The 22,178-nt window shown below is 46.6% G+C and overlaps 1 protein-coding gene across 1 annotated transcript in view; it reads left to right on the top strand.

The window, feature by feature from the left end:
• Positions 1-15,509, top strand: part of LOC119456485 (protein ERGIC-53) — a 30,531-nt gene extending 15,022 nt beyond the window's left edge. The window contains exons 7-12 of the mRNA XM_037718296.2: positions 834-957; positions 2,077-2,454; positions 3,606-3,732; positions 5,838-6,009; positions 10,599-10,702; positions 14,249-15,509. Coding sequence (XP_037574224.1) covers positions 834-957; positions 2,077-2,454; positions 3,606-3,732; positions 5,838-6,009; positions 10,599-10,702; positions 14,249-14,285 — 942 coding nt within the window. The 3' untranslated portion in view covers positions 14,286-15,509. The remainder of the gene's footprint in view (positions 1-833; positions 958-2,076; positions 2,455-3,605; positions 3,733-5,837; positions 6,010-10,598; positions 10,703-14,248) is intronic.
• Positions 15,510-22,178: the final 6,669 nt, after the last annotated feature.

The following is a 22,178-nucleotide window of genomic DNA, read 5'->3' as shown; positions in this document are numbered from 1 at the left end:
CAATGCAATGTGTGAAATTTTTTTAGCCGTATACATTGGCTTCTCGGAGCAGGTGGCATTGCCACCAGCTTTGAGTTTGAGCTTATTTAAAGTTAACATGATGGGGGTTACATATGGAGAAAGGTATACAGAAAGAAGTCCCTTAGTGTGAACACTGCAATGGGACCTCTTTTTAAGATATGCTATGCTACTTGTCAAGAAAGTTGCTAAATTTAACAAGTTTTTAGTAATCTTAGGAACTTCGTCTTTCTGGAGTTCGAGCGACTTTTTTGTCACTTTGTTGATGACTTACATAGCTATTAAATTGCCTTGCTAAAGTTTCGAGGGACTTTGGCTGAGTTTAATTTAATTTTAACAATGTTTAATGAGGAAGGTGTTGAGGAACAGCTAAAACAAAAATATACATTCCTAGCAAATCATCATCATCATTTAGCAATCTTTTGCTAAAAATGAAGTGCTGGGTGCCATGACCTGACAGCATTGTCCACAAAAAGGTTGCCTACAGTGGTTGCCACAGGAAAGTTTCGATAATCGAGCAGGTTAAAAAAAAATCAGTCTGTGCCTTGACTATATAATGGCAAAGCTGTAATTATTTGCTGTTTCTTGCGCATTAGGTTCTATTTCTGTTCTAGTCAGGCATACTATATGAAAACAACTTTTAGGTGCAGCACAGTTTTTTCCTTACACATTACATTTCCTTGTCTTCGTAAGCTTATCTTGTAAGTTATGTATCTGCTCTTAACCAGAGCATTATGCTAGCTTGTTTTTGCTGCCATATAATTGAAATGGCTGGCGAAGGGCCTTGAGTTTGGCTCGCATGTACTTTCCTTCAGGTGCTATTTCACAATGGCAACACCAATAACGATGGCGACTACGAGATGTGCTTCCGGGCCGAGAATGTGTTCCTGCCTCAGAATGGTTACTTCGGTGTGTCTGCAGCCACGGGTGGGCTGGCAGGTAAGTGCCAACGGAGACCCACTGCACTGTTTTACTGGACATGGTGCTCTTCTTAGTGTGAAGTTGCCGATCTGACTCCAAGTCGCTGCTGGCAAATTTCAGTGAGCGAGGAATGCAGGAAAACTCGTGTACCATGCTCTAGGTGCATGCGAAAGAACCCTTGTCATTCAAATTTAATCTGAAGTGCTCCACCATGCCATCTCTCTAGACCCTATGTTACTTTGTGCGGTTAAATCCCGTCAGCGAAACAGTCAGTCATTCAAGCAATCATGGCAGGGAACACATGCAGGAGGCTATTAATACAGCACATGTGTGTTGTTCATAAATTTGCCTGGCTTCTCTGCAACTAAAGTCACAGTATCACCAGTCCATAATCCTGAGAATAGGTTCTCGAAGTGTATTGCATGAACTTGTTTACGATTTGCAAGCAGTAAGCATATGAAAAACATGATCTACCTTAAAGGCGCCCTGGAACACCTTTTGTACAGCATATGGTGTGTGTGTGTGGATTCAAAGAAAACCTCCTTGTGAATATTGCCCAACAAGAATGTTTTGAGTACTATGCCTTGTCTGAACAGAGGGATAGGCAGTCAAATGCTGCCACTATGATGCCCCGCAGACATATGCGTCTTTCGTCTTTCGTACTGCACACCAAAATGTGTGCCAAGCCCACATGGAACAATACCCACTATTCTCCAACCACCATTGTGGCATACATTTGTCAAGGTTGTGGGAAGGCTGCTGCAGCAGGCAGCTACTGTTCTCAATTGCGTGCAGTTTGCGCCTTCTTTCTTGTTTTTTGTTTACATGGGATCTAGCAGCTGAAAAAATATGTGATTGCAGTTTGACGATGTACCGAATGTTAGTACCGAAAGATCATGTTTCATGGGAAATTATGAACTGGTAAAAAAGAAGCTTAACTGTATTGGGTCTTTTTGTTCTCAATCACTATCATCAGCGCCGGGAAATCATACGTAATGGGATCGTGTCAATGAGGTTCTACTGTACCAGTAGATTTGGAATGCTATTTAGTTTCTCAGAGTGGAGAGTTTCATGTGTCCAGGACTTAAATAGTCACCTTCTCAGTGCACTCTTTGTGGCCCCTTCTTTCGCTCGCAGATGACCACGATGCCTTGAAGTTCCTGACGACGAGTCTGCTCCCAGAGGGCCAGCAGCCCGTGGCTACACAAACCATCGCTGACTCAGAGAAGGAGAAGTTCTCGAAGGAGTACGAGCAGTACAAGGACAAGCTGGAGCGCCAAAAGGAGGAGTACCGCAAGCAGCATCCTGAGGAGGCCGCTAAGCACGATATGGAGCATGGCGCAGGTGCCGAACAGCCCTACGACTCGCCTCAACAGCGCGAACTGCGCCAGATCTTCGAGGGCCAGGCGCATATGTTCGAGGGTCTCAAGGCCATGCACCGCAAACTGGACGAAATGCTTGGCCGCCAAGAGCGCACCCTATCATTGGTCTCAGGCATCCAGCAGAGTGGTGCAGGCAAGTGACTGCCCTCCCTGGTATTTCTTTTCATTAATCACCATGGCAGCTTTCAGATCTTTACTATGGGGGCTGTATAGCGTATCTGGCACTCTCGACTGAACCCGCTGGAAGTAAGCTGCCTTATCCCGAGAGTTGGTGCTTCGCACCTTTGCCACGGCACTTCACATGCACAGGCGCTTGGCATTTTTGCTTTTCTGCCCCTAAACACCCGCCTATTGTGCCATAGTTCACCCAAGCACGCCAGAGAAGTCTTGGGAAGACGTCCAGAATTGACCATTGCCACGCTGGCTGCGTTGCTAACATGAGCGGTGCATGCTGGAAACACGGGTGGTGAGGAAAGCGCTTTATGTAAGAAATAAATTTTAAATATCGGTTCAGATTAACGTCAACAGGCTTTTATTTACTGAATAAATCGGCAAATCCCTTTCCTGCCATTCAAGTATGATTTTTGCTGATGACTAGTCGATGCAAACATTGCTGCTTCGTTTTGGTTGGATGCTAGCGCCATCATTGCTCTCCTCGCTCGCCGCGCTCCGAGAGTTGTCCAAATTAACCGGCGTGCAGCCAAATACGTCTGAATTAACGGGAGTTTGATTCCGTTAAGTAATGCATACAGCTTGATGGGACCTGGAGGACGACTCTGAATTGTCCGATATTTACGAAGGTTGAATAAACAAGGATTTCCAGCACGTGCAACAATCGGGAATTCTCTCGTTATACAACTGCTGAAGTTATTTGAATGGAATTGGTTGCATTTAGGAAAAAATTCTGCCGATTGTTCAAAGCAGAACTTTAATTTAGGGCCTTGAATTGTTTACGAAGCTTGCCTAAAATTTTTAAATATAAAAAAATAGTTTAGGGATAAAGTTTGCAGCTATATAATCTCACACTAAAAAAAAAATCAAAATTGTGCAGGCCGTTATTCGTTGGGTTGTATAAAGAGGGATATGATGCATTTGCTTACAGTACTTGTGACATTGTTGCAGCTTTTTCTCACAATATCAGTGACAGTTTTGCTGTAGCAGAAGTCTGATTTATTGATACAGATTAAATTAATAGGTATTCCCTTTCTTGTCATGAGTTGTAGTTATGAGCTTCCCATTTTACAGTATGAACATACTCAAACTTATTCTCTCTTGTGCACCCAGCCGGTGCAGTTCAGCCGCAGCAGCCTGGTGGCCCACCTGTGCAAGTGCAAAATGTGATGCAGAGGCACGAGGTGGATTCCCTTCTCAACAGTCAGCGGGAGCTCCTTCTTTCTGTGCAGCAGATCAAGTAAGTGGCACCCTCTCATGGCATGCTAAGCTGCATTCTCACTGAACGACTGGGATAAAATTCTGGGTTGTTCTGCTCAAGCATGCACAGTGGAACCTCGTTAATTCGAACTCGAGGGGGACCAGAAAATTATAGGAATAAAACAAAGTTAGGAAAAAAAGAAGCACCTTTGAGTACTGTGCTCGATTATGTGCGCAGTATAGCATGTAATATAGTCTTGACTTTTAACTCTGAATTGGTGGTGATCATCTAAAAGCTCGAATAGATGGAGTCCAAAATATCGAATTTGCTCAAAATAAGTCCTTTTTCTGTAAGCGTTCAAACAATCTGATCAACATGTTGTCAATGGTTGATCCCTCTTTCATAGGAATTGCTAGAACACGAAAATGAAACGTGTCTTCACAGAAGCTCTTGCATGTTTATTGTACGTAAAGAATTACGGTGCAAGTAACCATCAGCGGCACCCTACCAGTGCACTGGGATCCTCAACAATTGCCACACAAGTGAAAGTTGTTGAACAACTCGCAACCAGAAAACATCCCCCGGAGACACTGCATTGCATGCGCCCGAGCACTGCGCAAATCCGCCATAAACCACAGGCGTTCGCAAACCGTGCAAGCAATACCGAATGCATTATTAAATTCCTTCATGAACTTGCGGTCCACTGCAGCAAAAGACACAGTATTTGCGGGTCGGCGACCGTGTTGCATGTTTGCTTGGCACGTGGTGACCTGCTGCCGAGTTGCTTCGGCTAAGGTACGAGCATTTTAGTCTGGCTCCATAGTGTCTTGGGCAGCCAGTTGAGTTGCGCGACACGCTCAGCTTCAGGAATGTGAGTGGAGTGCGAGAGTTCGCCGCGAACGTGCGAAGGCGTTCTCGCCGGACCAAAGCGAGATTCACCCGTCGACATTGTTGCCTTTCTGCGCCGCTTAGCGCAGCAGTTTTCTTAGTTGTACCCAGTAGTCATATCTAATTGTTATAACCGACAATGCGACATGAGAACATCTAGTAAGCGGCTTATTTTACCATAGAATACGTAGAAAAGTTGACGGTGCATCGGCTGCTCTTTGTTATATCCAATATATATTGATGCAAAAGCGTCAAATGGCTCATTGAGCGAAAATGCTGGTGTCTGTCAACTGTAGCAGCGAAACGGCAGGTAAATTCCTATTGGCTGCAATGTCACGTCACGAGCATGCCTCGACAGAGTTGCCATTGGCTTCGCTGCCATGTCATGAGCACACCTTGATGCAGCAGAGCAGGCGCAAGGGAACACCTGCTGTCGCGGTAGCGCGTCAGTTGTTGCGTGAGAGGAGAGGGAGCGCATTGCTGCAATGCCATGTCACCCTCGCTCTCGGAAGCCTGTGTTATCCACGCGTTCCTTGTCTGTGCAAGCTCTTGCCTACGTTCTAACTGTGCCACGGTAATGATAATTCAAAACACGCCAAGTGTCTCAACGCGCAAGCATGCCCTTGAGAAGTTCATAACTAAAAGAACCACTCAGTGGCGTTCAATTGGACATTAATGCTTTCGCATTCACAACTCGTAAGAAGTGCTTAGGTGTCCTCGGATTTTTGTTAAAAACCGGTATCGTTATGAGTGGGTTTGACTGTGTTGTCAAGATTTTTCACTTCATACACCAGAGTAAATAATAAGATTGAGCAAAGTTCGGAAATTAGGGTCATAACAGGGGATGCGAAAGGTTACATAGGATGTTTTTGATGGCATAATGGCTCGGTTTGCAGTGATGCAAAGGTTTCTTGACATTGAAGCAAGAGAAAGTTTGAGCTAAACGTTCAGCTGCTCCCGGAGCAATTGGAAGAGGCCTATGACTGTCACTTTGCCAGATGTCGATCATACTCCCAGGTCAAAGAAGAGTGCCTGTAAACACCGAGATAAAGGGCGCCACTCCGAATGAATCAAGTCGTTGATGTGTCTCGAGCACTCAATTTCGACCAGCAGAATGTAAATACCACTGTGAGAGCGTACAAAAACTGGCCATCCGTAAGAGAAGTGTTTCGGAGCATTTTTTTGGACTTTGGGAGGTGGTCCAAACAGACACCCAGACTGAGGAACACATGGGGTAACTGTGTGGTGATGTGCAGGACCCTGGCTGCAGAAGTGCAGCAGAAGACAGGTACACTGCTCAGCGTGCAACAGCAGGGTGGAGCAGGAGGTGGTGCAGCACAGGCGTCTCTGTCAACAGAGCATGTGCAGCTCTTGCACCAGGTGCAGGAGAAGCTGGCTGCCTTCAAGGCTGACTCGTTTGCACAACAGGTGAGAGAGGAGGGTATTGTATAACCCCTTCAGGGGAAAGTGCCGTTCATTCTCGTGTAAGGGCCACACTTCTTTTTCATTAATTTGGGCCCAAGCTATTTGTGTGTGGCCCACACACCCAAATGGGCTTGCCACCATGTTCATAATATACTTCAGCTCAAACGGGACGACACAAGAAAGGAGGCAGGATGAGGCGCTTGTCTTGTCTCCTTTCTTGTGTTCTGTTTGCCCTAAAATTCATTATGAATATTCACCAACTTGCCCGTCAATGCATCCCATCGAATTCTGCGACCTGGATTGAACCCGCGAGCTCCAGAATTAGCAGCGCAACGCCGTATCCACACTAATTAAGCTACCGCGCAGGCTTTCTTTCTTTTTATTTTATTTTTTGAAGTATCTACTGGAAAAAAAAATTCCACGTATGGCTTACGGCCAAAGATTAGCATATAGAATGGCTAACTAAAACCGTTTTCAGCGCTCGAGGTCCGACTGCAATAAATGACCCCGTATCAATTACTCCGCATTCTCTTACGCGAGAAAGGTGGAAACTTGAATGGAATGTTGCACTGCAGTTTACTCCTTTTTTAATACTATACCAGTGCTTCCCGTAAATCAAAGTACAAGGTGCCGGATGGGGCAGATCTGCTTTACTTGTTTGAAGCGGCAAGGAGGAAGGTTACATATGTTGCTTCGTCTGCGTTTCGTAAGACCTACTGATAGAAAACTATATGTGCAACAATACACACAAGAGATACCTGTTGCTTGAAGAACAAGAAAATATTTTTTCTCCAAAGGGAACTGTACAACAACATAGTAGAATGAAAGCCGACACTGCGGCCGCAATGCACGCGCAATCACCGAGCGGCATTAGAAAATAATAAAAAATAAAGAAGAGAAAGGAAAGGAATTTATTCTTAAGGCATAAATACATCTCATATGCATATATGAACCCCATTTGATCGGTCTGAACGCAAATACCAGCGCGCGAAGTAGTAAGAATGACCCTGCCAAGCAGTATCGCCAGCAGTTTCCAACGGCGCGACCTTGATGCAGCCCAATCCACTTCGACCGCAGCGCCGCCCCAATATTTTTCCACGTCGGGCGCCTCACTGCAAAGCATGCGCCGCCCCAGCCGCTCGTCCCACTCGACCATGTTCTAGTACACTCTACTCGGAATGAACGATTTAGTCCGGTTGGGGCCTTAATTCGTCCGAAAAATCTGTTAAAAAATTCATTACCCCAATGGGAACAACGATGGTGCATTGTTGAAGTCCGGAATATCCAGCAAGTCCATATTTTTGGAGTCAAGCACCCGCATGCCTGTTTTAACAGCAGTTATCGATTCCATGAACATCGTCTGCAGCTTTGTTGAGTGCAGCAGGGGTGGTATTTATTTGCTACGTGTTGTGAGCCAGCTGGAGAACATGGCACTTGGGGCAGCGAACTACCGTGCTAAGCAATCCCGCAACAGTGATTACTTCAAGTAATCTTTCTTGGAAAAATAAAGGCGATTTCTTTGTGGCAAGTTCTTGCTTGTTTTCGTTTCATTTGGGTTAATTAAAAAATCAGCTTAGTTGAAAGAATTTTCGTGGTCCAGCGGCCTTCGAATTATCGAGGTTTTACTGTATATAGGGTATAATACTCTGCTGCACTTGGAAACCAAAATTGCAAAAAAAAGTAAATGTGAAAATAGTACTGCAGTGCAGGTGCCAAGCAAACTTGTTTGGAGGGATTTAACGTAGTGTGTACTGCGATCCACGCCCGCCAATATGCTGAAACATTCTTTTCTCACCTACCCACTAAAAAAAACATCACAATGCGCTGTAAGGTGTCTGAAATTTCGGTTGTCCTTATACATTATGGTCTATGGGGCTAGTGGCAGTGCCACGGGGCTGTTCGAATAATCAAGAATGTCCAAATTATCGGTGTCCGAATTCTGTCATTGACTGTACACCTTTATGGGCTGTGCTGACACTTTTCAAAGGTATGAATGCAGGCTCAGACGTTGCGCCAAGCAGTAAAACACTTCCAAGGTTTTCATTTGAAACGTGGATGGAATGTTGCAGTAACACTTCTATAGTGACATCATGCATCAGACCTCCGCTCTCCGCAATGCCGTAGCAGTTCATGGCCTCTTCCAGCACCGGGACTCCTGGTGGCAATGTAAACACACCACTGCGCTGCATCCTGTGGAAGGCACACTAATTAAACAGTCGGAAGAACCTCACCTCTCTCGTTGGTATCACGTTCACTTTGCCGCTTGACTGTGCGCGTCTTTCAGTGGGGCAAAAAGTCTCCACCTCTATATCTTGCATACGTTTTGGGCGGCACATGAGTGACAACATGCTTGCAAAGCATGAAAGGACTCTCGTGCACATCATGAACATGCAGCGGCGCACAGCTGTCTTTGCAATACGGTGGCGCTGGAAAATGTAATGGGGTAAACTGCGGGGCACCAGGAAACAGATTTCGGGACGACACCGACAGTTAAGTTGATGAGCTTCCTGCCAGAGATTATCTTGTGATCATAATTGAAAAGAAGACTGATGCGCATCTGTTTACTATGTCAGTACCGTGTGAAGATATCACTGCAGAGCTGTGTCTGACGATGTAGGCACATGAAAAAGGGGTGTGTGACTCATACACAAATAATTTTTATAATGATTCATCCTTAATCCTTTCAGTTGGAGTGATTCCATTTAGAATCACATTGAATCACATAAGTGCCTGCTAAAATGCACCAATTAAGTTTTTCAATACAAAACTTCGATAATGAGAAATATCAGGCTTTTATTTGAATATGCTCACAATGTTGCACATACCAGTCAAGTTCTGTAACATTGTTGATGCCGCAAGAATTTCACTGGATTTCCACACATGCAAGCATCACCTTGTGCTCTTCAGGAATTCCACTAAGAAAATACATTTGAATTATTTTTTTGTGTATACTTAGCTCCATTGCACATGAAAAAACAGCCCCATATTAAGTATGTTAGAAATTGGAAGCAAACATGTCAGTCTTGTGAAAGCATTGTCACTTAATATGAATCCACTTAGAATCATGAATGAAATTTTTGCCATATCAGTATGCAGTGTCTCTGGTATCTTTATGTATATTTAACCCAGGCCAACCTCATACTGAATGAACTCTTTTCAGCCATGCACTTATTTGCTACCTTTTAGTCCCAAATTACAATTAGTATATTCCAGCCCTAATTGCAACTAAGTTTTGATATGGAGGCCTGGAGAAATATTTTTTGTCACTGCATCTGTACCTCACGCTATCATATTAAGCATTTACTTCCAATGAATTTAAGTATTGAAACTATGCTTGCTTGAATAATAATCCTGTGTTCCCTTTAAAAGTGAACCAGACTACGTTTTTGCAATAAATAGCAAATCCAGTCTTCAGTTGGTTGTTCACCGAGCTATGCTGTGGCAGAAGTAAGCAGCTATTTTGCTTCTCTGCCAAGCTTTGAAGAGTAGACTGAGATGACACTTTCGAATTCTATTTATTGTTATTTCTTTTTATGTGTGTGTTAAATGCAGGTTAAAGTGCTCTAAACTTTAGGAAAAATTCTGGGAAGTGTCTGAGTTCCCTAGAATAGATAATTGACTGTGATACAGTCGAACCCGCATATATTAAACTTGAAGGGGATCGCGAAATAGTTCGATGTATTAATGATTTGAAATATAAAATATGCCTATCAGGCTTGTTTGCAAGCTTCGGCTTGCAAGCAAGCTGAAGCTTGCCTGAAAAGTCTGCAAGTCTTGGACACTCTCCTGAAAATGCGAAAAGTTAGAATTTATCAATCCCATGCCCGGCGCTCCTCAGTGAAAAGATTTAGTGCCGCCCATTACTAAAGCAAATTCGGCATGAGCGCAAATAAGACTGTTGCTGCACGGGCCATCCATATTTTGAGGCATGCACCTTGCTAATGTTTCTTCAATGGCATGTACTGCCTTTCATATACAATGCCTTGAGAGCATCTGCCAGAACAGTGCCGTTTCGATAACATGAATATTTCCGATGACGCGAGAAGTGATCGCATTCTTGTTAGAAGTGCACTTGTGGTGGCACAGCGTTCAATATATTGAATGTTGCGGTGAACAGAAGTTCGATACTATATGCATAGTACAGTGTTATGCGTTTGTATGGGATTTCCAAGGGGATGTTACAACTGTTCGATATAGATAATAATTCGATATATCCAGGTTCGACTGTACTTGTTCTTACTAACTGGTTGTATTGGTCCCCAAGTGGTGGATGCATAATGATGTCTTAATACACTGACTCGTTCCGTTTCTTTGATGCAGCTGGCACAGGCAAGCATATTTTCAAGTAATGTGTGCCACCCTCTATTTTTTTTAATGACCAACACCACCTTACCTAGCCAATTGCTACTTGACGTCGGCAAGCTTTACTCTGTGTCACGACTCATGACGTTGCGATAACATTGATGACTCAAGGTCTGGCACTTTTTGATAACTTTAGTGTGAAATTTTTAATTCCCTTACCTTGCTATATGTGCAGATGCATGGCAGTGGGGGCACACAGGGGCGTAAATAACCTGTGCTATATTTTTCAGAAGCTGCCTTTGACTGGTTGTGCCACGACCTGCCTGAGCCCCACCTACTTCCTGATTTTCTCGACACTGCAACTGGTCGTCACCTTGGGATACCTTATGTACAAGTGAGTTATCGCAGTTCTGTTTAGTTTTGATGAACTTGTGAGGGTGGAAATGTTTAATATAAAACAAATGAAGGCACACTAAATCAAGCCACTTTAAACAGGAATAGGTGACCTATTACAGCTTGGACCACTTATAATGTAACGATTATAGTTCAGAACTGGCAGCAACGTGGCCTTTTCTGACTTCCGTTTACCCTCCTAAAGAACTCCCATGTATATATGCGTACCGCTTACAGTGCAGCCGTGCGAGACAAAATACCGGTTATAATGCGGCTTTCGCGGAAAAATCCCGCCGACAAGAGCGGTAGCAAGCACGCTTGTCAACGAGGGGCTCCTGCCAATGGGAGAGAAAAGCAACGAGGGTGATGCAGAGGAGGAGCATGGGGGGGGGGGAATTGCAGCCGCATGGTGGTTGCCTAGGTGATGGTGAAGCCTTTTACTCGGCTGCTTATGAGCGGTGCACTTTGCATTGAACGCAGCTTCAGTTTCTGTGCACACGTCGTGCAAGTGCAGATATCACACGTCTGCGGCTGTCATTTAAGCGGTGCTCCGCAAATTTACTTTGGAGCTACTAGGCTTTATGTGCACTTGTGAGCTTCCGCCGTTCGTACCAGTGTGTGCACGTACAAACTTGGTAGGTACTCGTAGTAGTTAAGTGTAGGCTAATAGGTAAGTGCCCGAGGAACCAAACCTCGCTTCGTACGCATTGCTGTTAGTTCAGCCTGCGCGCGGGATCGCATGCGTATTCTCTATGAGTCTATGTAATCATCTACGGCAGGGGTTCTCAAGCATGTTCGTTCCAAGGAACCCTGCTAAGCTCCATGAGGCGCCAAGGAACCTCCCCTCCGATTTAACCGGGTTAAAATGTCCTAATTAACCAAATGTCGAATTATCCAGGGTATCAAGAAAGCAATGAATGAATGCTTACTACGTCAACACGCTTTTATTTACTGAATGAATCAGCAAATCTTGTTTCTATTTTGCACAAGAACAGTGCGGCACCCGCCGCGGTGGCTCAGTTAGCTAAGGCGTTGCGCGGCTGAGCATGAGGTCGCGGGATCGAATCCTGGTCGCAGCGGCCGCATTTCAATGGAGGCGAAATGCAAAAACGCCCGTATGCTTGCGTTGTAGTGCATATTAAAGAACCCCAGGTGGTCAAAATTAATCCTGAGCCCTTCACTACGGCGTGCCTCATAATTAGAACTGGTTTTGGCATGTAAAACCCTAGAATGAAGAGCAGTGCGGAAGCTGAGATTCTAATCATCCCATGACTGATTTAGAGCAAGTAGCGGCGAAGGCCTCCCAACATCCTTCGCAGCGCGGCCGTGACACGCATCTTCATCTGAGACACCCTTTTCACTGCCGCGCGCACATCCTGATTATTTTTTCGCTAGTGAGCTGGTCACCAACAAATTGTCCGCCCATCGCGATGTAGCCAGTGCTCTTCGTCTTCGACAGCTTTGCACTGAGTCAAAGCAAAACTACTGCTCGCCGCAACCGCTGCGGACAAAGCCGCGTCCGTTATTGACACAATCATGGATGACCATTTGCTGCAACAAGTGCGCACGAAACCGCACTCGCTATCGACACGATCATGGATGGCAACTACCCAGTTGTGAAGGCACGCAGCCGACGTGCGCACCGAGTAAAAACCAAACTACTGTTTGCCGCAACCGCTGCGGACGAAACTGTGGTGGCTATCGACTCGATCATAGATCGCGACTACACATTTATGAAGGCACGCGGCTAGCCACCGACGCGGTGTTACGCGCTGTGATTAACGCAAGAATAAAGGCTTTGAGGGCACAATTAGGCACGAAGAGTTCTGTTCCGGCCAATGCCTCCTTGAGGCATTGGTTCCGGCGTTGCTGTCAGTCACGTACCGCATACGATTGCCGCTGAGGACCATAGCGATGCGGACTGCGCCGCTTCGTTTTTGGATGCTAGCACCGTTTTGCTCTTTCGCGGCGCGCATTTGTGGTGCTCCACGCATTAATTTTTTTATTCCTCCAAAGTATACATCAGTGCGCACGCTATCGGCACCTACCCTATCTACAAACAAGAGAAATGTGCACGGTGGTAAGTTACGGCCTCCGAGATTCAAGTGGAAAGCTTAGGCGCGCTGCCCATGGCTGTCCGTTTTCGAAAGGAGGTTGTGTGGCTACAAGCTGCTTGCGGATTTATTGCACAGTTCCCGCATTGCCGTTACGCACTGTGATGTGCTTTTTGACACTCTGGCATGGGTAATTGAGGTTCTGTGGATCGAGTGCACCTCGTGTTCGCCGTTTTAGCCACTTGGCAAGCGTGGGACCACGGAAAATTTATCAGTTCCTCGCGGAACCCCGAGCAGGGGCCTGCGAAACCCACTTTTGAGAACCCATGGTCTGCGGGTACGAACATACCAAGGGCGAGCTTGCCGCGACGCCATGCCGACAGACACCCCTGCTGGCTAGGCCTAATCAGCGCGCCTCGTTGGCCACCTAAGTTGTGGCTTGGTGCCGAGTCAACGAAATGCATTGCAATGGCTGTACGGCATATGGAAAGCGGAGAAACCACTTTGATAACGAAAGTGAGGGCACAAGCAACACTCAAATGGCGGCAGCTTGGTCCTCAGTCATGCTTTTGACACCATGCAAACGCCGATCAGTCCGAGAAATCGGATGAGACACTGTACTGCACCTGAAATTTCGGTAGCTGTCATTTTTAAAAATTATTATTACTTTGTTTGCTTCATACGGAGACCGGGGGTGCTTGGACATTAACATTTCAATGTTCATAAATTTCAACGGATGCCAAACTCCTAGTTGCACACTTCAATTAGCGGCCGCAAAATCTTAAGCTTCCAAGACACGATGTCTAGCGTTCGCTCACATTGTGGCAGCGAGTGTTCGTGGTCATCGAGTGCGATCTGTTCACATTTGCCTGAGTGCACATGACACCAACAAAACCACAAACATTACTTCACGTTGTCTCTTTGCTATTGCTAGTTGCTAGTTGTCTCTTTGCTACTATTTCCATTAGTGCCGCGCCCTTCCGGCGAAATTGTGAATTCTTTTTAACAAGACAAATATTCGTATATTTTATTTCTATTTTTAATTTGTGGCCGCCATCTCATGATTACTAGATTATTGGTGTTTGTTGTAACGGGTGTCGACTGTACTACACATTTACAGTATAACCCCATTGATATGTTTTTCAAACGTCCGCGGAAAAAAAGTCGGAGCAGCGGGGAACACGTAACAGTGAGGAACGCATCAATGGGGTACTACTCTATAGCCAATTTAGCCAAAGTGATATACTTTAGTACAACTCTAACAAAGTATCACATCTTATTTAGTAGATTTAGGTACTTTAAGTATCTGCTGCACCCTGTGTAACGTTAACGAAGTTCCAAGTTCTCAAACTGCGAACATCTTGCTACTCTAGGGGGTGCATGAGTCATGGGATATGGGCTCAATTGAGGTATAAAATATTTGCATGTTACACTTTCCCCTTGTAGAAGAGGGCACAACATGGAGCTTGTGTTCTGTGCTTGCACTTTTGCAGGAGCAGCAAGGAGGCTGCGGCCAAGAAGTTCTACTGAGGCAGGCCGTCTTGACAGCATGGCTCTGTGCATGTGCGGCAATCAAGTCGTGGAGACTCAGTGGGTGTGGCATGTGTGCCAACGTGCGCTCAGCGCGACTAAGCCGATTCTCTGGCATGACTCTCTCACCACCCATGCATCTCATCAAAATGTCTCACAGTGACGGCGGCAGCGGCATCACGGCGGTCTCTTCTTTCTCATCGGACATTCCAGCAGCCTCACCTCACTATCTCCAACATCCCAGAGGGTTGTCATGCTTTGCTCACAGTGGTCTTGAAGTCATTGGGCAGGGTCTTTAGAGCATTAAAACTAGTAATTGCGGGACATTTTTTATGTTGGAGGCAGCACTGAAGCTGTTCCATTTATACATTTTATGTTTTTCCTGTAGAAGCTTTTTACCCATTCTTGTTGTGGTGATATGTATTTACCCATCAGCCCTAAGAAGTGTGCCGTGTGAGTGTAAAGCCTGCTCAGCTATATGCTCTTACTTGCCGTCTTTTATTTTGCAATTAAATGTTCTCTTGTAAGCCCTAATATATCCCACGGATGATCACGAGCTGCTCTGTTCAGGCTATGCTTTAGTCGATGCCTGTCATAACTGAACTGCCAGAACTCAGTCTGAAGCATGTGTTAAATGGACGTGCAGGCACTAAGGGCACTGGCAGCATTGGGCTACTTCTAGAAGAAAAAATGTTCAATTTTTTTTTCCACACACTTGCTTGAATTGTTCTGCTGGCTCGTTCATACTGAACGCTGCTGTGTGTGATCGCATTTTCAATTATAAATATCATTGAGCTCATCTAAGTGTGCATATCGTACATGGTTCCTTACTTGCACATGTGCTGCGCTAGTTTGATTGTCTGGTATGAAGAGATGATGCGAGACAGTTTTTAAGTGTGCAAGGCAAGTTTCAGAATTAGATGCTTAAGTCTTGGCTCCGCATTATATGTCTGGACATTCCCAACACGCTCTGTGGATGGATCATGATGCTCTAAAAACCAGGTTCGGTGACTCGCATTTGTCTTTGTCTTGGGCCGTATACGTACTGTTTATTGTGGGAGGGTATGAGTGCAATTTTTTGACAGGCATTATGTGACACAAATGATGACTGTGTACATACAGAGGTTGTCCCGTGGCTGCATTTTTTTCTATTTGTTTATAGAAGGTGTAAAATAATTTGTTTGTTTAGGTGCCGAGCAGAATTAAATTTTGTTTCATCTGGAAGTACTACAAAGCGACTCATTTTTAAGGTGAAGCTTTCTTTGCCTTTTTCCTTGCATTGCAGTTGCTTTCTTGCACAACGTTCTTGAAGCATCAGGGCTTTAACTATCACATTGGCCATGTGGTAGTGGCCATTGACTGAAGGGCTCGATCTAATACATTAATTTAGAATGCTTGGTTTAGCGCGTCAGCGTGTGCTGGCTTGTAAAGACTATGTGGAGCCGAGGCATTGAGCGCCGAGGAGCATGGTGAACATTTTGCCCAAAAAAGCTAAGCGGAGCAGCATCGATAAGCAGTGAAGAATGGCTTGAACTAAAGTTTTCAGTTGCTCATAAACTTGGAAGCTGGGCGATTTCTGCAATTATGACACAGCAGTGGAACCTCACCATGTCGTTTTTTGGTACAAACAAGTACTTTGTTCAGGACAAGTCACTTTGTTCAGGAAGAGTTTAGTTGTGTTTAGTGCGTGCAGTAGACTAGGTTTTGTCAGATGTGGGTTCAGTGAATTGGGAGGGAGAACTTAGGCAGACATCCTCCACACGACCAGGAATTCCTGGTGAAAATGTGTGTAACTTTGTTCTATGGTCTATACTTGCCAGTGGTTGCTAAACAAGAAGTATAGCATTCGTTGCTAACACCAAAGAATGGATTCTCACAGCATGTGGGATCTGCATAACTTTTCAGTTGCACCAGCCATTTCACAGAGTTCACTGTTTCTTAAGCAAGTATTGCTTTTCAAGATTGTGAAAAGTGGACAATATTCTGGTAACATTCAACACACTACCATTTGGAACATAGCCTTGCAAGCCCTTTCAACATCAGAAATGCTGTTGCCTGTCCTGTTATGAGCAGTAGTTGTACAAGGAATATGTCGCTGGAGGCAAGGTGAGCTGCTGTGAGCACCACAATGAGCTGCTGCGCCTTCGGCTGTCGAAATGAATTCAACAAAGGCAAAAAGCTCTTCGCGATACCATCCAGTAAGCACAGCAGCATGATGGGTTAAGGCGATCGAAAGATGTGGGTTCAGTGAATTGGGAGGAAGAACTTAGGCAGACATCCTCCACACGACCATGCGAAGCAAGTTGCAAGTCACTAGTATACTTGGTACGTGTTGAGGTTTGCATGATTTGCTGTGGGGTAACGTAGTAGATATCACAGTTCACTGATCATGTTGCCATTTATCTGCACGTTTGTTGCATTTATCACGGGCACGCGAGGCTGCAAGCGAAAACTTGATTACGAAACTTTTCAATTCAGCACAGTCCATTTGACAAAATTTGAGGCTCCAGCGTGAAAACTCGTCGTAGGAAAGCAGCTCTCTGCTTTTTGGGGTTACTTACTAGCCTATTAAGCGCGAATAGCTTTGTTTGCGTCTTTCGTTCGTGTTCGATGGCGGTCGGCCGGTGGATTTGCAATACAAAGGAACCGATGAAAAGCGTGCGTGCTCTCCCGAAATCGAGTTACGGGGCGCGTTCGTCGCCGAACGACAGCATCATAGGTCTTTGAGACGTACGTCCAATTTCGCGAGCACTTTAAAGTGTGTGAAGGTTTAGACTGTTTAGATGTGGCGCAACGTACAGGACTCTAAAAAAAAACGTGCGGTCGCCCGCTCGTTGGCTGGCTCGTTTAGTTGTCGCTTGTTTAGTCGTCGCTCGGCCATAACTTCACTAAAGTAATTTCTCGCAAATGTTATTTCGGAGCGAGCGCAACCGCCCTCGATGCATGCTACTCTGAATACTGATGGTGCAACTCTGTTCGCGATGGCATATGCGTCACTTCGTGCACGGCCGAGCAAATACGTATGTTACTCGTGATCAGTCACTAACCTGTAAGACTAAAAATAATTTGCTCGACGTAAGCTCACTATGCTCTTGCTAGAGCCTCGGTGAAACTCTGTTAACGCGCGTTCCCGCTTCGCGAACGAATGCGAAAAATGATTTAATTTTCTGTCGGTTGTGCATATTTCTGTCGACTTTGACGCCCATCTCCGAGCTGTCTACGCACGAAGATAAGTACGTAGGTGGTACTGCAGATTTTAATACTCAATCGAACCTTCAGAGGAGCGATCGTTCGTGCCTTCTGCCAGCCTTTGTGCGTCTGAGCTGATACGCGCCGCGTATTCACCTGGTAAGGACAGCCCGGATTATTTAGGCTACTGAGGGCTTGGTGGAGGCCGGGTTATAACAATTCGCAATGAGATCATGCGACATGCGCTTGAGAAATGTTGCGTACCTCGATACATTTGGAGTCGTCGTGGGACGGCGTTGTCGCTCCGTTCAAATACTTTTTTTTTTTTTCAATTATTAAAACTGGAATAAAAGCTGCAGTTACTGAATTTGTATAACCTTCCGTATAGAAATTCTATACTGTACACGAAGTTACTCGGAGCTTGAAAGCCAACGCGAGCGCTTAAAGCGATCCGCCTTACTATGCGTACATTCACTCTGCGAAAGGTCGTCTGCTACGCTGAATTATTGGGGGCGAACTCCACCACTGGAAAAGCTGTCGCCACCGTCGGCGTGACGTGATATGAGCGATCACGTGGACACAGCGGCCGCGAAGTCTGCTTTCGTAAGCGAGCTGAAAACGAAAGTTTAGCCCCACCTGCGCTACGGTTCTGATTAAGTGGGGATGTTTTCCCGCTTCGCGTGTCTGCTTCACAGCACTTAAAATCACTATAATAGGTAGTGGCTGCCTTTGAAGGCGTCCGACATGGTAGACTATTGCTCGGTACCACAGTGCCGGACGCGTACGCAACGGAGCCAGTTGAAAGCCTTCACACGTACCCGCTAAAGTCCCTTATATAGAGACTTTAGTACCCGCAGGCCAAGAAGCTGCGTGTAGCTCGGATTGCGAAACTTGGAACCGGCAAGCAGCCATCGGCTACAACTCGGGTGTGTAGCAAGCACTTCCCCGAGAAAGATTTCTGTTATGGCACGACAGGCACGTAAACACTGGCGGCAAGACGCAGCTGCGGCAGGGCGGCCACACCAACCGGCGGCGCGCCGCTGCGGCAGTCACGTGACAGACTAGACTCCTCTCCCCTTCTCAAACTATCCGTCAGCTTTGTCCGGGAGCTGACGCGTGCAGACGATAGTGCGAAATGAGTTTCCGGCTAACACCGTACGCGAGTACGAAACAAGCGTTCGGGCGGGTCCGCATGACACCAGTTTCCCGCGTGCACGTCACGGAAACGGGCCGCTGTCATTGGTCTCCTCCATCCGCGGCACGCGGCAAAGCGCAAAAATCGGTCCAGGAGCGATCCCCGCCGCGGCCAGAAAAACCTGTTTCGCGGCTGCTATCGCGGCGCGCGTCCTGCCGCCGGCGGCGCGCCGCGCGCGTTTTGCCGCTTGTATGTACAGAGGGGTCCACTGTTAAAGGGAACACCGGAGCGCGTGGCGTCTGCTCTGCGCCCGCCGGCCGGCGGCTGCAACGAGCTTCGCGCAAGCGCAGTGAGCGTAGTGGGCGGTGCTCTTTCGTCGTCTGCTACCGTCTGGTGCCGCGCTTCGGATCGTCGCGGAAAGCAGCTCGCGTGGTTCGTACTTGAAAGCAGTCACTTTCCTTCCAGCTGGAAGGAAAGTCACGGGATTGATCTATAATCAAACAAATGTCACCCTGCACACCAGCAGCAATGACGCTGCTGTCTTTTGTTCGCCTTCTTGATACATACATAAAGCACTGCGCGCTTCAGAAAAGGTTAAGTGTGCACTTCGTTCGCCACTAATCCACGATGGCTCGAGTGCCATACGATGAAAGGCAGCGTATTGTTCAACTGTGGCAAGGGAAGTACAGACAACGCGCTATTGCAAAACTAACGCAGAGGCCGCTCAATAAAGTTAATAGAATAGACAGTCGTCAGCGTTTGGGGCTGCATGACAAAGGATGGCCTCGGGCCTCTCGTCAGCTTAGAAGGAAAATTCACGGCCGACAAATACTGCGTTGTCATCGAACAAGTTGCGCTCCCTCATGCTGCAAATGGTGCTTTCCAGCCGCATGACTTCCTCTTCCAGCATGACATGTCCCATGTGCACACCACAAAAAAGCTCGATCACTTCTGCTGCGTCACCAAGGGGAAGTTCTGGGCTGGCCACCGCAGTCTCCCGACTTGAACCCTATAGAAAACGTTTGGGGTACCATGAAGAAGGCCTTAGCAAGTCAATGCCTGCACGGGCTCTCCGCGGACAGCCTTTGGAGCGCGGTCAAGGCCGAATGGGAGCGTTTGAAGCAAAGTGCCTCATTCTGTGAAGCCTTGTATGCAAGTCTTCCTTCTAGAATCAAGGCAATGCTGGAGGCAAACGGCGACGCAACCAGATATTGAGCGACGCACGGGTTTTCTTTATTTGTTTTGACGCATGGTTTTCTTGAAGCCCAAGATGACGGCAGTTTGTAGGAGCACATTTTAGGTCAAGTCTTAATAAAGCGGTTATAGCGCTCAGTGTTTTGAAGGCGTACCCACAAATGCCTACCGTAATCAGAGAGGCACGATTTGTAAACGTAAACAACGTAAAGGTCTAGAACAATTTGGCATGCTGCTAAACTTCAACATCTACTCGTAACTAATATATCCGCAACTGCGGGAGCTCAAAACGTTACGCATGCCAATCCATTTCTCCATCGATCTTACCGCTGTGAATTCTACTGAATGAGCTTCAATGGCGCTTATGGATTCTTTGTTCAGCATATATACCCACAACAGTGACTCCAATATGCCTTAGCCCGCATGAGATGGCCACTATACACGCAGAAATACTGTTTATTATTGTTGTGTCCCAAAGAGACAGTCCGCCAACAATTGTCATGTTTTCCTTGCGAGTTCGAACGGCAGAAGTATCTGCGAGGTAATATTTTGCCCCGTCTAACTCTCGTTCAGCCTTGCAACGGCTAGCTATCCGAGTGTGACCATGCAGCCTCCGGCAAACTTTCAGAACGCGTGAACGGGTTGCTTTGCGACGATACGAAGCGCGGCTGCAGACGGTAGCAGACGACGAAATAGCACCGCCCACATCGCTCACCGCGCCTGCGCGAAACTAGTTCTAGCCGCCGGCCGGCGGTGGCGCAGAGCAGACGCCACGCGCTCCGGTGTTCCCTTTAACAGTGGACCCCTCTGTACGTGCCATTACGGCGTTGGAGCAGCGATGTTTGGTGAGTAGTAGAATGCGCGCACTGAGAAGCTAGCCCGCGCGCGCTGCCCGGTTGATGTCATGAAGATTTGGTCTATAAACTTGATGCTACAGATACTGGCAAGTTCCCCAGAATTGAAAGGGAACGGTAAGAAGCACATTCGTAAAAGGCATGGCATATGCTCATGTTTGGGGTAGCACCAAACAGTGAATGTACTGGATTAACAAAAAGAAGCAGCGGGAAATTCCTCACTGAGATGACCGATCAACATGCAGTGCGACGCAACTTGAGAAATAACGATGTTGAAACGTCCAAGAATCTAGAAGAAAGAACAAAAAAAAAAAATGGAATCGTCGCGATGGCACATCACGAGTCGCCGTATAGCGTCGAAGCAGCTTAGCGCACCGACGAGGGGGGCGGGGGGGGGGGGGATTGGTTGGTTGGGGGGTTGTAACCCCCCCCCCCCTTTTTGTTTAACCCCTTTGCTTTCCTTGCGCCTTTGAGTACTGCAACTAGATGTAAGACGCGCAATCGTCTGTACACTCACAAACTTGCGCAAAAAGCGCATTTTTTGATAATTTCCCGTGAAGACATTGAAATTAGTCTTGTTTAGATGGTATGGCAAACTAAGGCAAACTGTCAACCCCCCACCCCCCCTAGGCCGATTCCTGGGTGCGCTACTGCGTCGAAGTCCCAGTTATATCGAACTGGTTGCTTGTGTGCTCTCAAATATTCATATACTGCGGCCTAAAGCTCACGGCACGGTGCGAAAACGCGCTCGCTGTGAAAGCGAAACATTGTGCGCGGACATGCCTGCAGAGGCGCAGTCGGTCGCTGCGAAACCGTGCGATCGCTGCATTAAGGCTTCAATTCTGTTATGCTCATTCTGTTATGCTCATTCTGTTATGCTCCATATGGTTATACAGACAGCACATATTTCACATAGTCTGCTCTCAGCGACTGCCTACCTTTCACGCAAAAAGCTGGTTCCGGGGACTCCATCACGGCGACCGCGCTCTATGGACGTTTACTGTATTTATTCGGTAAAGAGATAGCGCCTGTAAAATAACCTGTGCTTTCTGTTTTCCCAAGATTATTATTTTGTGAGTAAGAAACTTTCCTCGTTTAGAGAGTACTTACAGAAATGGCCAGGAGGGCTCCCGCGTGGTGTTTTTATGGAGCGCCGACAGCCAAACCTATGAGGAGCGCGCCGCTTTATCCCTCATACTACGCAAGCGAGGCGCTTCCGACGGATGGCGATTCAGTAAGTCCTCGCCCCCAATAGACATTTCACAAACCGACGTTTGAGTAACGCCATTGCCCGACACGGAACATGCTATGGCGCCATTTTGGACTGTGGGCCTTGCGAAAGCATGTTGGCCGCACTTCGGTTGTGTGATCTCCGCCGAGAATTATTTCGATTGTTTTCTTCCGCTTCGCTTGTCTTGTGCTGCTTGACTTGTTACATGTTTCACGTGCTCGCGTGAGCGCTCAGTGTGAAGTGCAATGGCAACAGAAAGCCCAGCCAGTGTATATGGCGTTTCGTCGTCG

The sequence above is a fragment of the Dermacentor silvarum genome, chromosome 6 (assembly GCF_013339745.2).
Source record: "Dermacentor silvarum isolate Dsil-2018 chromosome 6, BIME_Dsil_1.4, whole genome shotgun sequence".
NCBI classification, from domain to species: domain Eukaryota; kingdom Metazoa; phylum Arthropoda; class Arachnida; order Ixodida; family Ixodidae; genus Dermacentor; species Dermacentor silvarum.
Note: the sequence above shows the minus strand (reverse complement) of the source record. Positions and strands in the feature narration are given on the sequence as shown.